At 45.4% G+C, this 17,701-nt stretch overlaps 1 protein-coding gene across 1 annotated transcript; it reads left to right on the plus strand.

The window, feature by feature from the left end:
* Positions 1-2,134: 2,134 nt before the first annotated feature.
* Positions 2,135-17,092, plus strand: tp53bp1 (tumor protein p53 binding protein, 1). Its single transcript, XM_070929367.1, has 28 exons — positions 2,135-2,314; positions 3,327-3,414; positions 3,523-3,607; positions 3,704-3,771; positions 3,882-4,010; positions 4,585-4,639; positions 4,729-4,898; positions 5,235-5,361; positions 5,456-5,550; positions 5,641-5,825; positions 6,334-7,465; positions 7,630-7,746; positions 7,852-8,040; positions 8,162-8,228; positions 8,737-8,826; positions 9,926-10,187; positions 10,801-10,869; positions 10,960-11,112; positions 11,426-11,646; positions 11,968-12,138; positions 12,686-13,083; positions 13,562-13,753; positions 13,940-14,119; positions 15,116-15,304; positions 15,426-15,520; positions 15,799-15,995; positions 16,552-16,688; positions 16,769-17,092. The coding sequence occupies exons 1-28, from the start codon at positions 2,135-2,137 to the stop codon at positions 16,954-16,956; spliced, it is 5,229 nt and encodes a 1,742-aa protein (XP_070785468.1). The 3' UTR covers positions 16,957-17,092.
* The last annotated feature ends 609 nt before the right edge of the window (positions 17,093-17,701 follow it).

The following is a 17,701-nucleotide window of genomic DNA, read 5'->3' on the forward strand; positions in this document are numbered from 1 at the left end:
TATCTGGTCATTTAACAGAATCAGTTATTGCATTGTTCGCAGCCAGGATGTCTCCTCCTCAGTGTCCTCATGTTGAAGTGCCTTTCAGTAGAATATCCCCTGCTGCTGCTGCTGCTGCTGCTGCTTTCCTGTAAATCAGAGCTGTGGCCAGGCCCATGGCTGCTGTCTGCCAGGATACACCTTCAGCTGACTTGGAGCAGAACAGAAAAAGACCCAGAGGCTTCACAGAGAAGCTGAAATCATTCAAATCTGCAGTGAATTGCAATCTCTACTCCTAAAATCACTATAATGTTGCTAAATGAAGTTCAGTCTGTCTGTAGTGAATTAAAATGACCTTATCCTGCTTCCTGGTGTTTAGTATCATCACTGTGACTATGACATTTCATTTGATCCTTCTAAAATGTATTCATGGGTAATTGTAGGTCTTCAGTGGTAAGTTAAAAGCATTTGTGCTTGTGATGACTCTTATTCGGGGTCTTCTCGACTCTTTTCCAACAAAGCGTCAGTGTGACTTAGTTCACCCAGGTTTCAGTTCATTCTGAGGACTCGCTGTGTAGCAACTCACTTTCCCAGCAGCCTCAAACAGGCAAATGATGGCTGCTTTATACTTTCTCTGCCAATGTCTCTGTGATCCGCATTTGCATAGACTGCGGTGTTACAGGAAATGTGGTGTCTCCATGGAAACTGAGGCTGTCAAATGATGATGACAAAGTGATGTTAATATTTGAAAGGCTGCCTGTAAATCTTCAAACCTGTGAGCGTCACGCCATTAAAAGCTCATTACAAAATGCATGCATCTAACCTGTGCTTGTTTGCAATTTTAATCTGTTATGATTAAGATATGTTTATTATTATTATTATCTGTTATGACACAGATATCCCACTTTCTAAAAGAGAAGAAGAGGGTACTCTACAGTACTGTACTGCTCTAAAGTGGTTATTCAGTGTTTGTGTTCTTCAAGTATTTTCAATATGAAGAATGGCCCTGATGCACAATCATTGCATCTTAAACTCTCATGCTTTCAGATTTTGTTCCAAGATTTCCCTTCTGTAAAGAGTTTTCCTTACAGTTTGCCTCAGTGATGATTAAAACATCAAATCAGATAGCTCGGTATATGCAGAAATCTGTGGAGAAACACAAACTCAGTGACTCTTAGCTGAGGGAAATGATTGTGAAAGTTAACCTATATCTCATTTTGCTGGAGTCCCTGAAAGCCCTTCAAGGACCTCTGAAGGTCTCTGAGATCCCACTGTGGGACGCAATGGCCTAGATTTCTCTCTTTTATATGATTTATCTTTACACAGTGTTATATCAGTAGTAGTATAACATAACATGTAAAACCTTGAAGTGTCTTTATAATTGAAAATACAAGGAAATACCAAAAGTCTAATAGAAAAGGGATTTCAGAATGTATGATGGATTACATGATGGACAAAAAAGATTAACTTGTTTATTTCATTTAAAATTAAGAGTTCTTGTTGAAAGTATCAGGGGGCGTTAATGATACAGAGTGTGCAAAATGACAATATACTGATATCTGATGAAATTAAAAAGCAAAAATATTATAAAATACAAGAAATAATAAACCCTCTTTTTCAAATGTGCCAACAACCATCATTCAGCAGCTAGACAGAAGGTGCATATAGGGCTAATATTTCCATTAATGATTAAGAAGTAAAAAGAAAGAAAAACCCTGAAACCATAAAACTAATCAGCAATCGCGTGTGACGTCACCGCGGCCACCCGACCAATGGCATCGCTTCTGGCAAGTTTTGCCGGGAGCAGCGGAGCTGAGCCGGAGTGGGTGTGTATGTTTTCTGAATAAAATGACAAGTAGCTGAACACATATGAAGATATAAGTTAATACTTTGATAACTTGCCGGGTTATCAGTTAAACTACATGGCTCCAGATGTGTGCTGATGTTTCTTCGGAGCACATTGACTCTTCGGTGGGCAGCAACCACTCGCTTTGTTGTTGGGCGGAGCGTTAGCTGCTAGCCATTAGCTCACATGCTAGCACCGGCTAGCTCTAGGTAACAATAACCGGCTGGAGACTCACATTCCTGCCCTCGTTGTTTTACTGCTGCTTGGCTAGCTAACAACAGCCCCGTCTCCTGTCCTCGGCCTGACCTCATGGATCCCAGTGGAAGTGAACTGGACTCCAGCCTGCCTCAACCCGAGAACCCGTGTCTGATCGTGGAGGACTCCCAGCCGGACAGTGTCGCCCTGGAGGACGACCCCGAGAGCAGCTACCGAGCTCTGCTGGCCCGCCGCCTGTCCAGCCTCCAGCCCACCGCCCGCAGCCCCGTTCTGGTAAGCTACCGAGTTACTAACATCCAAGACTTGTTTACAGTTTCTGCTGCAGCGACGATGATGCAGGTTTACCACGGCTGAGACTGTTTGAAGTATTCAGATACTTTTCCCAAAGTATCACAGTGTGTAAAAAAAAAAAAACACCAGTACACGTAAAAATCCTGCAGCCAAATAAAGTAAAAGTACTAGCATTATCAGCAAAATGTCCATAGAGTATCAGAAATGAAAGTAGTCATTGTGTAGAAAAAGTTTTAAATTATTATATAATGATTATCAGTACTGATGCATTATTGTATAAGCATCATTTTACTCAATTTGAAGCTGGATTTAAACATTTTTATATACTGTATAACAACGCATCATATTTGATAACATAATCTAATTGTTATCAAGTTAATTTAGTGTGAGGATGTTTTATCTGGAAAAAAGTAAACTATAAGTTGTCAAATAAATGTAGTGGAGTAAAAAGTACAATATTTTAGTACCTCTAAATTGTATTTAAGTACAGTACCAAAAGTAGTAAAAGTACTTGGTTACATTCCACAGCTGCTGGTCAGCCAGCTTGTTGACACTTTCCCATAAATATATTTAGTGTTTTCCAACCTCATCCTGCACAGTTACAACAGCCACCCGTCCATCAGCTGTTCAGGGTGACGTGGTGAGATCGGACGAGAGGCAGGATACACTCTGGACAAGTTTCTAGACATTCAATTCTATTCAGTTTCATTTATATAGTGCCAAATCACAACAGACGTTATCTCAGGGCCCTTTTCATATAGAGCAGGTCTAGACCATACTCTTTTTATAATATTATTTACAGAACAATCTTTTATTTATTTATATACATAGCTTTGAAAAGTTTGTTTAGTAGATAGACATCCCTCGCTGCTCACCACCGCCTCTAAATCTGAACTTTTCCTCTTTTGCTTCACCAATATATAATGATAAAGGGAACCTAACCTGACTAATGACAACAGATTTTTCAAACTAAGGAAGAGTTTTCCCTTTCCAGGAACTGATATCCTCCCCGCTGGGAAGCAGATGCTCTCAGACTGACAGCCAATCAGAGGGCTCCCAGTGCAACAGCCAGGCTGAACCGGGTCAGTACTTTATAACAACATGGATACGGCCTGTACATGTACAGCACATCACTTATCCTGTATTAAAAATAACAGAAACAAAAAAAACAAAGCTGTTTATTTATTTAGGCATTCTCATGGCGGCCAATCCCAGTTCAGCATTCCAGGAGGAGAGTCAAGTTATAAACATTTGCACTCCTCCAAACAAGAAAAAGTATGTGGAGACCTTTTGGAGACATTTTTGCTGATTGATTTGCTGATTGTCAGGATTAGACAATGATAGTGTTTTCACTGCCTCCTATTCTTTCAGGCGTGCACCAGAGGACACTGATATGGAATCAGGAGCTGATTCTACCACACACTGCATTCAGTCTGAGGGTAGGAGCTCCTCTCACATACTGAGTCATGTCTAGGATAGTACTTTTTAAGAGTGAATTATTACAGCATGTGTTATTAAGTGTAACGACTCCTGTATGTCTGTGTTTCAGAGGGAACGTCTCAGTTTGGTTTTCTGGAGCTTTCTCAGAGTCAGGATCTGCGTGGTGAAGTGGCAAACAGTCAGGAGGAAGAAGAAGACATCGTACCTCAGCCGGACAGCGAGAGACGCACCAAATTAGGTATCTACACTTTTATTTATAGATGCTGTGATTTTGTTTTGTCATTCCTCTTTTGTATTTCTTTGTTATTAAGCCTCTAATCTCCAGAGAACATGACCTGCACATCTCGAATGATTTCCACTTTTAAAAGGCTGCGGTCAGGCCTTCAAGTCGAATGTACTGACGGGTGACAAATAAAAGGAAGAACCTGAATAAATGAGTGGAGCAACTTAACAAATGCAGATGCTTCCATGCAGGACCCTACAAAGTCACCAGATTTCATCCCAACTGAACACTTAGGCGGCACGTTAGACGATGCTCTCCACCACCATCAGAAATATTTTTTAGAATAATGCTGTTCGCCTCTCCAGTAGAGTTCAGAGACTTGGCTTGTGGTGTAAAAACAACTTGCTAAGTCACTTTATGTTAGTATTTGTCCCTCTTCTGTAGCTTCAGTGCTTCTTGGTTGTATTTACACGTGGCTATTTGTCTCTTGATAGCTATTTAATCGGCTCAATCTGAATAGATGAAGTGTAAAGAGGGTCACATGTGATTTAAAGAGTCAGTCTCACTTCTACCTTCTTCTCATCACCAGCAGAGCAGAAAATCATTCCCAGGACTTCAGAGAGTCAGGACAACAAAGCAGTGAGGTACAGCTCCATGTGGTGTTCAAAGTCTACTTTCATTGGAGGGCACCTACTGGTCTGGTGTGAGCCGTGTTTTTTCTTTCCTCCTCCAGGTCTGAGGTGAGCTCCAGCAGCTCATTGGAGTCTCCGGGTCAGTCGGGCAGGCAGCTGAGTGTCCAGGCTCTGCTGCACTCACAGGGCCCCCAGGCCTCTGCAGAGCAGGACCAGCAGGACTGTGAGATCCTGTCCTCACAGGAGGACATGTTTGACGCTGACAAGACAGGTAAAGTCATGCATATGTGACACACATGGGTACGTAAAGAGATAGACTCCTTTTGACACATTATATTAAAACAGGTCATTTGTATGTCTTTGCTTGGATTTGAAAATTCAGTTCAGCCTAATTCTCTCGCCCCTCCTAAACCCTGATGTGATAGGCAAGACTTCTGATGTCTGTTACACATGTTGATCCCCTGACTGCCTCGCCATGTATAAAAAGCAGTGCACTGGCTGACTGAAGCTCCAGTTTGAGCCTCTCTCAGACCAGATCATCAGTTCTCTCTGTCTCAAAGTTACAGTTGTGTCGGTCAAATAAGAAAGACCTGTGTGCTCCTCTCAGGTGCTGCAGTAGACAGCACGGTGTCTGAGCCGGAGCAGCAGGGTCGCCCCACCCCGACACCGGCCCACACCCTGCGACTGCTGCATCTGTCTGGACAGGGAACACTGGTGCAGGAAAGTCTGTCCCAGTAAGTCCCTAGTGGCCTCTCATATTGAGTTACCCTTTCCACACAGCCTTGAAAATGACCTGATATTCTGCGCTCTTTGTTTTTTTTTTTCTAGGAGCTCTATAGACTATGTTGCCCCTACTCCGGACAACTTCACCCACACCCCTTTAATTGTTCCCAACTCACCAACCGGACCAGAGAATGAACACGGTAAGTGACTTGACCTACTTTAATGATTGAATTTAAATTGAGAGAGCAAGTCAGCTGGTAAATGGAGCTAAACATTAGTTTTCTTTACAGGTGCTGATGAACCGATGGACACTTCACTGCCCCCAGAAGACCGAGCAGGGGAAAACGAAGAGCCAATGGAAACAGAGGCCGCCTCCAAGCCACACCCATCTGCCTCTACTCCTGTATCCCAGAATTCCCCTGGTTTTGTGTTAGAGCGAACTCTCTCTATACCCTCCCAGCCAGAGTTCTCTCATGTATGTACATTTTTTTATTTTAATTAATGAGCCTATTCATTTGCTTATTTGTTTTAGGGCTGCAACATGATTGACTTACCCTTCGCTGACTTTTACATAAGTCGATTAATTATTTAAAAAAATGCCTGTCACACTTTCCCAGAGCCTAAGTTGGCGTCCTCGGATGTCTTGTTTTGTCCGAGCAACAGTCCAAAACCCAAAGATATTCCGTTAACAGTGATACAAAACAGAGAAAACCTCACGTTTTCCAGGCTGGAGTCAGAGAACGTCATGTCAGCTTTGCTTGATGAGTTGTTTTTGATCGACTAATTGCTTAATGGACATTCAGCACTAATTTGTTTCTTTTTGACTTGCTCCATGGTTTATGATATTTGATGATTGATAAATACTTTAAGTCGTTTATCGAGGAACAGTGCTGAATATTCGCTGGTTACAGCTTCTCAAAATATGAGGTTCAACAGGTTAATCAATAATGAAATCCATGTGTGGGGTTTTTCTGTTTTCTCAGGACGTGTTTGCCCCGACACAGAGTCAGGAGGCAAAACAGCAGTCAGATAAGAAGACGGCATCATTGCCTCGCAAGACACAGTCTCAGCGTCTGGAGTCAGCCTCTTTCACTTTGCCTTTGCAGCTCTCTGTGGACACGGAGAGCAGCAGCGCAGCTCAGCAGACCTCAGAACATGCTGAGGAGGACAGCCAGGCCACGCAGATAGAGGAACTGGAAGAGCCGCCCGGTGTCGACACCAGCGACTCTGTGATTTCACGCTGCGATCAGAGGAGCGAGAGTAACGGCGTCACTTCAGAGTCCCAAACCGCCACCAGTTCCAAAGCTTCCACCTCTGCTGAATCACCAAAGCATCGAAGCGATTGTGCCAAGAACGAGCAGTCCAAGTCCAATCTGTCGCAAAAGTCCGACGTGCACAAAAAGACAGCAACTTCTTTGAATGTACAAAATGTGAATGTAAAAGACAGCAAAGAGGCGAGCTCAGCTGACGTGGTGTCCTGCTCTCAACCAAAGTTTGACTCCTCTGATGTGACTGTGAACAGCTGTGTGCAGGAGACTCCCTCAGACACTACACCCTGCAGTTCGCCCTCGCAGTCCATGATCTCTCAGACGTCTGTTGTGGATGTGGTGAAGAGCTCTGTACACTTGAGAGGAGGAGGAACTGCAAAGAGTCAGTCTGTAGAGTCACTGTCACAGAAGAGTGGAACAGTTGGTAACAGTCAAACGGTCAAAGACGTGGCGGAGCAGGACGAAGAGGAGGAGGAGGTGGTGATGAAGGAGGAGAGCACAGTGGGAGGCGGGGCCTCGGGAATGGCTCTGGTTCTCTCTCAGAGCCAGCTGTTGTCTCCTGAGCCCATGGAGGAGGACGAGAGTGAAGACAAGGGAGAGGACAGCGTCATCGTTGTTGCAGACAGCGAGAGAGACTCCCAGATTCTCCAAAAAGATGTGACGCCGCAGTCAAAGACAAATAGTTCCCAGCCAGTCAGAAGCAAAGTGTCCATCTCCACTAACGGCCACGAGTCCCAGGCTCAGACGAAGAAGGTGCATGTGACTCCTGATAGGCTCTCCCAGATGGAGAGGGCGGGGCCTGAACAAGAGGGTCTCAAAGACAAGAGCCTGAGTGACAGCTCGGGAGGTAAGCTGGGCACAGATATTCTAGATCTCACAGTCAGCAAAGTGTTAAAAGCAGTGGTTCCAGGTCAGGTGCAAACGGAGGAAGCCAAATTTCTCCGTGTACAAATGATCTAAACCTCTTTATAATAGATCTGATCAGATTCCAATTATGCTTTTCTATGACAGAAATTTCATTCCACTTCACACTTCCTAAAGAAGGGGAGCTGATTGGTCCTGTCGTCGGTGCCACGCCCCCTCTAATCAACCAGCTGAAGCAGACGCTGAGACACAGCACTCCCATTGGTGGGTTCTTGTGCCGGACAAGCTGGAGCTGCGCAACAGCTCGTCTACTAAATGTCAAGCAGCATAACATTATCTTCCTTCCTCAATGTTTTTCTTTTTCTCCAGAGATCACTTCCTTTTCTGAGAAGTCGGACGTGGTGGGTGATGTCTCTGCGGATGCAATGGCTGCCAGCGACATTGTGTCCGGGGAAAGCGGCGAGGACACGACGGAAAAGGGAGACGGGAAGTTGAGTTTGAGGATGAAGCTGGTGACCCCCGTCGAGGAGGGCAGCTCGGAGCGCTTCAGCCTGCAGAGTAAGAGCTGTTCCTTCATGCTGAGCCCCGGGCGTATGCATCTTCTTGGGAGTGACAAGTGTATCCACGGAGACGCTGCATGCAGTCATCACCCTCTCAGTAATACATTTCTTTCCTACAGAGCCAACACTATCAGACGAGGACGGATCTGTGGTCAAGGTCATCACTGGTGCCAAGGCTGTAACCAGGTAACCTGGCACTCTCTTCATGCACTGAACTCCTGCAGAGGTGTGATGCTGCCTTCAGTCAGACATTCTTCAGCCTCTACACACACAACTACACCGATGTATTGGGATATTTACAAATGTCTTCAACTGTAAATCTACTAGAAGCCCAACTGATGCATCGGCCAACTTTAGCGTATCACAGATATATCGGTGTGTGTGTTGTCTGATTAGTAACAAGAAAGTCCAGCACAGAAAAGTTTGAGGTAGAGATGTCCCGAGCTGATCACGAGGATCGGTACTGGCGCAGGTCAGGGCATATCTTAATGGTGCAGCATTTCACTGCATCTGCAAGTGACAATTAGAGTGTGTGAATGTGATGATTTGTTAGCTGCAGTTTAATGCATCTTCGTTTTTTTTTGACCTCTTGGGCCCCTGGCACATGAGTTTACACTGCTAGATCAATGAGTTAACCGCTTTGCAAGAGGGTTTTTGTGCTGAAGTGTAACACTGATGCTTCATGTCCCAGCAGCCCGTCAGTGTTCAGTCGTGTCAGGCAGGTGCACAGGCAGCAGGATGCAGAGGAGGACGGCCAGGCTGGAGGCAACACCACACCTGTCAGGTAAGCACACAGTACAGGAGTGCATCTACTTGTGTAATGCCATATGTAATATTATCTCACTGAGCCAGATGTGATTCTGTTACTGTGATGACAATAAACCTGTAGAAAACTGGTTGAAACTGTGGTTGTGAAATGCCAAAACGTCTTCTACTGTCCTTGCCGTTGGTTTGCAGCTTCTCATTAGTTTCTCTGTATCACTGTGTGTGTGTGTGTGTGTGTGTGTGTGTGTGTGTGTGTGTATATACGTACACCCCCCTGGTCCTGCGAGAATGAATGCAATATATAGCAGACATGAAGGTACCAGGGGAAAAGCCTGCCATATGCTCACTACAGTGTTGTCCCACTTTTGTTTGCTTTGCAGTCTAGATTTGTAACACCACCATGCGTAGGATCTGAAAAACACACACACACACACACACACACACACACACACACACACTCTAAAAGATGCTAAAAGGTTAGTTTTATTTGAGTAGTTTGTAACACACTTTGTTTATGTACATGTTTGTTTGAGATCGCTGGCCTGCAGGAGCTTCACATGTCCGTTTGACCCGACGAAGTATGAATAGCTTCCCCCTGTTGTAATGTATTTTAGTAGACAGAAATAGGTCTACTTTGGTTACCACTGTGTGTGTGTGTGTGTGTGTGTGTGTGTGTGTGTGTGTGTGTGTGTGTGTGTGTGTGTGTGTGTGTGTGTGTGTGTGTGTGTGTGTGTGTAAGAGAGAGAGAGACCTACATTAGGAGTTTGGAGGTGGGTCGGATGGTTATTTTTTACACTGAGTGCATATTCTCTTGGGGCACGAGGGGCGGTGAGGTGTAGTTTTGTCCTCCCGCTTTGACATCCTCTCTTTAATCCACTTGTTTGTCGCAGTAAATAGTTAAGAGGACTGTGCTGTTTGTTTGTCAATATAAATACGAGGGATTGTAGATTTAAGGTTTGGCCGGATGATGGTTCCAGAGGAAAGAGTGTATTGTTATCTAATTAAGAGGCTTTGATTTCTGAAGAGGGTAGATTCTAATATTGATGCCATATTTTTGTTGGCTGCCTGCTAGATGTCCCACAGTGTCACATTTATATATATTTTTAACATCTTTGCAGAGGGGAGCTGTTCGCCTCACCACAGAGGAGCTCTCAGGCGTCCTTGCTGGGATGCAACAGCCTCCCCAACAGCCAATCAGAGCCTTCACAACAGGAAGTGTTGACAGCACCGCAGGAGACCCCTACGGATCCTCCCGCCCCTGCTGCAGATAGACGAGGACCGCCTGAAGCTCCAGAGCCGCCCACCCCAAACAGGACAGATGCCAGACAGAGGGTCTCCCAGCAGACCCTCGACATCATCCCCTCCAGTCCGTCCAGCAAGGTTAGTCAGTTATTGGACACATCTGGTGCTCACCACAGCACAAAGGGTTAACAAGGCCAGTGTAGAGGATGTGTTTGAATTTAGCTAATTGGTCATGTTGATACTGAACATGGTTATTATGGTCTGTTATATTACGTTACATGGCACAGTGTTACTGTCTCGACTGGCTAAAAGACCGAAATTACAGCTAAATTCAATAAAAGTTAAGTTTCAGTTTCATTTAGGGAAATGTTGTATTGAGCACATAATGATTTTAGTTATTCATTTTGAGTAAATGTACACTGTTGGAATACAATCTGCTGTCCCTTAAGTAGAAGTTTTTAAAAGTTTAAAATGTTTTATTGAATTTAAATGAAAGGTCCTAAAGTCCTAAATGTGTTTGGTTGATTTTGAGTTTTAAACATTGTTCTCAGGTCTTTGGACGTTTTTTTCCCAGCAGCATTAAAACGGCCTTAAAAATCTCAGACTTGTTTAAAAACTGGAAGTGCATCCCAGTCAAACAAACACCTGAACTCGTGTTCAGTGTTTAAATCAGCTGCTTAGGTTTTCCGTTTTTGGGACCTAAGTAAGTGCTAGCGTGGTGGTGTTGATCACTCTGTCCTGTGTGTCTCAGCTCCGTCAGCGGACTGTCTCCCAGCAGACCAGTTTCGATGCACCGGGGCTGCGCTCCCCAGCTGGCAGGGTACGGAGATTCAGGAGTGTACGGAGACAGGAATTTATGCTTGTGTTTGTGAATGTTGTCCCGTTGACGCTCTCGCATTTTGTCTTCAAGGGTGAACGAGAGTCTCCGTCCTTCAGAAGAACCACAGGCCCCTCCCACCGCAGACACGTGCGCACCATCCAGGAAGTGCGGACCACCATCACACGGATCATCACAGACGTGTATTATGAGGATGGCAAAGAGGTGGAGCGCAAAGTCTCAGAGGTAACAGATTAGTAAACATATGAAACTGAGTCAAACTGTTTTAGAGAGGTGTTGATTCTCCTTTACCGTCACTTTGGTGGTTTTGTATTCGAGGGTAGACTAAATATTGGATGCACCTCTCAGTATGACGCAATACAATTCTACAAACTAGCACAAACTACATCCTCCCCAACGAGCATTCATTTGAATTCACATTTTATCAGTCAAACGTAACACTGTTAAATGGATTGATGATGCAACCATAGTAGCAGTCTGTAAATCTACATATTTAATATCTTTTTGACTTTAAAATGCTCTTCGTTGATGTTACCAGGAGAGCGAGGAGCCAGTGGTGGACTGCCAGGTGCTGGACAGCGACATCTCCCCGTGCCGCACAGGCAGCAGCTCTGTGACCTCTGGTGACCTGGGAGACATCAGCTCTCTGTCGTCCAAGGCCTCCAGCCTGCAGCACAGCTCCGGAGGAACCAGCAGCAGCATCGGCTTCGGCAGGCCGGACTTCATCATGCCGCCCAGCCGAGGAACCAAATCCACCAGGTGCTGCCTCCACCTCCATGCTGCCAGTCCAATTCTCACATTTCTCTTTGGTCCGGTCTTTAAAGTCTCTCTGCTTTATCTGTCTGTAGTAGCTGCATGCTGATTCCTGTCACTCCTTCACTTTCTGTGACTTTCTAACATCCTAATTTCTCAGTGATTCACTGGTCCCAGCTTCAGGGACAAGTTGCTCACAGGCATGGATCTGGGGTCACTAGACGCCCCTCATTCAATGGAGGGGGGTGCTTTTGATTTTGAGAGTGGCCCCAGATCAGTGCCTGTGCAACCTGACCGACTCCATTCGTCCCCTCTGTGTGTCCGCAGTCCCAGGAGGGGAGGCGGGCAGCAACAGAGGGGTCACAGGGGTCACAGGGCAGGGTCAGTGATCACAATGGACAGAGGCTACGGTACCCTGGGGTCCCGGGCCTTCATCCCGCTGACCCCCAGAGGAAGGGCTAGAAGGGGCCGACCCCCGTCCCGCTCCTCCCTGTCCAGGTGAGTCCTCTCTGAGGCTCGCCCTGCACCAGCAATAACAACAGGAAACTGCATGAGCCCACTCCTCCTACTCTATCTCTAATAACACTTTACTTTTCCTCTTTTCACTAATCTTCTCACTCAGAGCTGCAACTACTGATTCATTTGTTGATTGTTTTTTCAATTAATCAGTAACTCCCAAGGTGAGCCCATGGTGACATCTTCAGATTTGTTCTGTCCGACATACATTCCAAAACCCAAAGATATTCAACATACAATGACGTGTGTAAAAATCCGAGTTCAAATTTACAATTTCTTTACAATGAACTTAATTAAACCTGCTCAGTGGAGCAAACTGACCTAAGTGGTTGTAATTGCATAGTAAAGGCAGGCAATCAAGACCCATTCCAGTTATGACACAATAACTTTACTAACTAAGGTTTAGCCAGTTCTGCCAATGTCTTATCTTTAAAAAAAAGATGTGTATATATGACGAGGAAAAAGTGAATTCTTACAACAGGGACCCTTCAAATCAACAACTCTCAAAGACTCTGTTTCTCTCTCTAAGGGGAAGTGGTGTTGGCTCTCTGCAGAGGCTCGGTGCTCACGGCCAGCCACTGTCCTCCCCAGAGGACGAGCCCTACACCCGCATGCTCCCCCCTCGCCTCCCTGTCAGCCCCACAGACGCTGAGCTCCCCAGCCACTCGGACTCCCTCAGGTCATCGCCGGAGGAGGCGAGCTCGGCCGGAAGCAGCTTCGTCGGCCTGAGGGTGGTGGCCAAGTGGTCGTCCAACGGCTACTTCTACTCAGGCCGCATCATCAAAGACGCCGGCGAGGGGAGATTCCGCCTGCGGTTTGACGACGGCTACGAGTGTGAGGTGGCAGGGAAGGATATCCTGCTGTGTGATCCCATTCCTCTGGAGACGGAGGTGACTGCTCTGCTGGAGGACGAGTACTTCAGCATAGGTGAGGGAGAAGAGAAGGGTTATGTCGAAGGCAGGTTCAGGGGTTAACGCGACCTCTGAGCTCAGTGACGACCACAGATAGTTTTATCTTGATGCTGCTGATTACAAATATTCTGCTCTAATATTTTTCAATTTGACAGTTTTTATATAATATTCAGGATGTTCATAAGAGGAAACGAGTGAGCTTCTGAAACACCGTGAACACTGAAATCTCTGTCTCATGTTTCACAAAAAGTCAGGAAAAAACAATGAATGGAGCATTGGAGTAATGGAGTTTTGGGGAAACATAGTCAGGGATCATTGAGGGACACTGGACTGGGCAATTTCACTAGCTGTTTCACACAGCTGTTTCAGTGGATCACCATATAGACACGTTTTCACATTGCAAAGAAGCATCACAGTGTCTGTAGAAACCAGTAAAAACTCACTAATATTGGTATTGGTTCTGATAATCTTCTGTCTCTTGTTCGTGTCTGCAGGTGTCGTGAGGGGTCATAAAACAGAGGGCCAGGAGCTGTTCTACAGTGTGGAGAAGGACGGCCAGAGGCAGTGGTACAACAGGACCGCCATCATTCTGTCTCTGGAGCAGGGAAACAAGCTGAGGGAGCAGCACAGCCTCGGGCCCTACGAGCCCTCCACTCCTCTGGCCAAAGCCTCCGACATCAGCCTCGGTAAGAAAACTGCAGACAGATAGTGTTAATGTTTCATTTCTCTTTAATCAAAATGCAAAAGTCTTTCATTAACTCGATAAAGGTTGAATTGCTGGTGTGTTTTTATCAATCTCAGATTCTGTCGTAACCCCGGTGCTGTTAAACATCTGGATCCTTAATAAAAAGGGCTGTTAATGTTCTCCTCAGATAACCTGGTGGAGGGGAAGAGGAGGCGCAGAGGAGCCCCCGAGGGTCAAAACACTCCCAACCGCAGCTCCTCCAGCAGCCCCCGAACCCCCGGCCCCTCCGGCAAGAGGAAGCTGATGAGCTCCGAGGACGACAGGATGCCGGCCAAGAGGGGCCGCAGGGGCCCCGGCGCCAGAGCCGGTACGGAGACCCGCTCACCAAAACCATGACCGCATCTGAGGGGTGGGGTGTAGGGGGGTGGTCAGGATTTCGTGATTTGCCGTATTTCTTTCTCATGTTTTTTAACACAAGGAGTTTTCAGTTTTTCTTAACCAGGTTTTCTTTAATTGATGCTTTGATTTTGTTTTTCCATTTTTTTTATGTGCCTACATATTTTAAATACTCCTACATACTATGTGTAACTATATCCATCAACTTAATTTAGTTTTAGATTTTAAACATAATGGAGTATTCTCATGTGAATGGGCTTTGATAGAAAATATTTAAGCTTTTAATAAGTCTACAGTGTCAGTTTGCACTTTTTAAATGCTTTTTGAACCTGATGTTTTAACCTGTTTAACATCGTACTTAATGGTACTTTTGAGCATGTGAAATGTTTAAATCTTGTTTTCTGTCTTAATTCACTTCAAGAATATTACAACCAACTTGATGCAGTGATGGTTGTCAGATTTCAGATGTTCTTTTTGTGTGATATGAAGTCAGTAATGTGTGATTGTTGTGCTGAGCATAACTAAGACGTTTTGACCTCCATCCTCGGCTGCTGGCTGCTGGCTGCTGGTGAGGCTGACTTGGTAATTAATAACGTGCACCTGTATAACCATGGTGTTGGTCCACAGGTGGAGGGAAGATGAAGTGTGTGTTTCTGTAAAGTCACGGGGGTATTTGCTATATTTGGTCTGTTCAGCCAAATGACAGAAAAGAAGTTTTATGTAGCCATGCAGATAGTGTCGACCATGTGTGCCCTGATTTTTAGCAACAAGAGCAACATCTTTTTCCAACCGTGTCCCTGTTACTCTGGGTCATCCACAAAACACACAGTCAGCAGCTTTAATCACTAAGCGTGAGAGAGACAATGTTTTTGTAATTTGGATGAGCAGACCTTTTAAAGTCCCAGGTTTTATCTGCTTGCTGTCTTTCCTGCTTCAACAACTGTCTTTCCTGTATTTCTGTCTCCAGCTCAGCGGGTCGGTGAGTGCAACACCTCCGGCAGCGGCACAGATCTCCCCGGTCAGTCTCGTGATGTGGCAGACACTCACGGTCCGCTGCCCCAGAACGCGTCTCTCTTCATGGGCTTCGCCTTCATGCTGACGGCCTCGTCTGAGATCGACCGGCTGACCAACAAGCCGGCCAGCGATGATGAGGACGGTGAGGCAGAAGATGACAACAAAATGAGGAGAAGCATGCTGAATCAGCTGAAGCTTCCTTTCCAACTTCCTTTTAATGGTTGAAGGATTGATAATTATTGTAAACTCTTTCTTTTCAACAGATTACGTGCAGACAGGCCCGTATAACAAAGTATACACAGAGTCCCAGCTGCAGGCAGGTGGAGGCTTCATCCTGCCGGACTTCAATGAAGAGCAGGTAAGAGCTCTGAAAACCCCCAAAATACTCAACTTCCAACTTCTTGTGAATAGAAAAGTTAATGCCTAAAATCTGTTACATTTATTGCCTCCAGTATTTTATAACCCTAAATTATTCTGGGCCCCTTCAATGTTTGTTAAATCTGTTGTAGAACTTCAAGTCATGTTTTAATGTACTTATCCATGATGATATCATGTAAAAGCACAGCTCCAGCTACAGTAAATGAATAATGCAGGTTTATAATCATCACTCTCGTCCGTGTCTGGTTCCCTCTTCAGTGTAAAGCAGCTTACCAGAGCCTGCTCATCGCAGACCAGCACTGTCGTACAAGGAAGTACTTGCTGTGTCTGGCCAGCGGCGTGCCGTGTGTGTCGCACATCTGGGTGCGAGACTGCTGCAAAGACAACAAGCTGCTCAACTACAGGAACTACCTGCTGCCTGCCGGCGTGGGGCCAGATGATGCTATAGTAGAGTGGTGAGATGAAGCTCCACCTTCTGTTGCTTTTCATTCTTTGGGTTTCAGATGGATCTAGGATCTAGTAGAGCTGAACATTTGTTTTTGTGATAGATCCCTGACAGTCTGTAAAAACCCAGAAGGTTGTTCGACAACACTTGCTGCTGGTTTGGTATTTCAAGACTCCTCAAAATGTCTGTTACACAGTGAAGAAGATTGACGATGAGATGATCTCAAACAGGATCTAGTTTCACCCTCTTCTGTCAGGCCTGCTGCCAGAGTCCAGCTGAGACCAAATTAAAACAAGACAAACAGGTGCAGTTGTAATGTTCCCGCCCACCACAGCGATATACAGAGTTACTGATACTAATAATCACACAGTAACTTAGATAATTGGCTTGTCAGAGGGTGCAAAGATGGCCAAGGTTCCTGTGCTTCTCATTGCCTTACTGACTCTGGTGGTTGAGGGTGGAACTACAGGGACAGTATTAACCTGGTATGCCCTCCCACATCTAGAAAATGCAACACATTGCATATATATATATATATATATATTTATTTATTTCTCTCCAACCAGGCATCCCCGCTGCAGCCCGTTCAAGGCTCTGCGGGTCCTTCTGGTGTTTGACAAACCAGTGGAGCTTTGGGCTCAGCTGATCACCCTGGGTGGAGGTTCCTCCATCAGACAGTTCCAGGCAGACAAGGACAGCTCAGGTACAGAATCCACCACAGAAGGTCCAAATAATGTGCACTGTGAAAAATATGATGCTCGACAGTTTGTTCTCCATCTGCAGACATTCCTGCTGGCAAGTATGATGTCGTGGTGACAGACCATGCCTGTCCACCATTGGTAGAGAATAATGTGACGTCACAGGAAGTCCCGCTGGTATCTCCTGAGTGGCTCATCCAGAGTCTCATCCGTGGGGAGCGCCTGGGTTTCCATAGCAAGCCTCAGTATCGCCACGACTACTCCTCCTCATAATCTGAGTCCACATGTGCAAAATGCCTTCGACCACGTTAAATGTTCAGCATTAGTTCTGTTGCATGCCTCTGCTGTATATAACTTTATCCTGTCTGTTTTTATGGGATAATAAATTGTGACCCTTGTTTCATTTTAATTGATTTAAGTTTATTTTCTCTACAGACAATTGTACATGCGGGGTTTTAATATTTACAGTTTATACAAGGACAATGAGCGATAGCCAAAGGGTCGGATCACCCAAACCACAAAAAAACATTTTCCCACTTCATTCCAGAGGTCTCTCGGCCTGCAGATAGCGTCCGGCGTTTGAGCCGAGCTGCTGAGAGCTGTCTGAGGTTCCTGCTTCCAGCCCTTCACAGTGGACGTCAATGGAATTTGCTTGTAATGTTCACAGATTGAAAAGAAATGACAGCAGGTCTACCAGTTACGCCAGACTCATTTTCAGGGATTTCTGCTATAAAGCAGGTTTAAATAAATTTGACTAACAGTCAGTTACCATGGAAACGTATCACAGGAGACTTATTCGAAAGCTTATTCGCTTTCTTGCCGAGAGTTAAAGGAGGAGATCAATAAATCTCAAGTCTGTATGCTAAATATGAAGCTACAGCCAGGAGACGTAGCTTAGCTTAGCATAAAGACTGGAAACATCTAGCCTGGCTGGCTGTGTCCAAAGGCGTTTTTTTGCTAAGCTAAGCCAACCATCCTGGCCGTAGCCCTGACGAAACGTATACAAACATACTACAAG

This window comes from Enoplosus armatus, chromosome 1 (assembly GCF_043641665.1).
Source record: "Enoplosus armatus isolate fEnoArm2 chromosome 1, fEnoArm2.hap1, whole genome shotgun sequence".
Lineage (NCBI taxonomy): Eukaryota > Metazoa > Chordata > Actinopteri > Centrarchiformes > Enoplosidae > Enoplosus > Enoplosus armatus.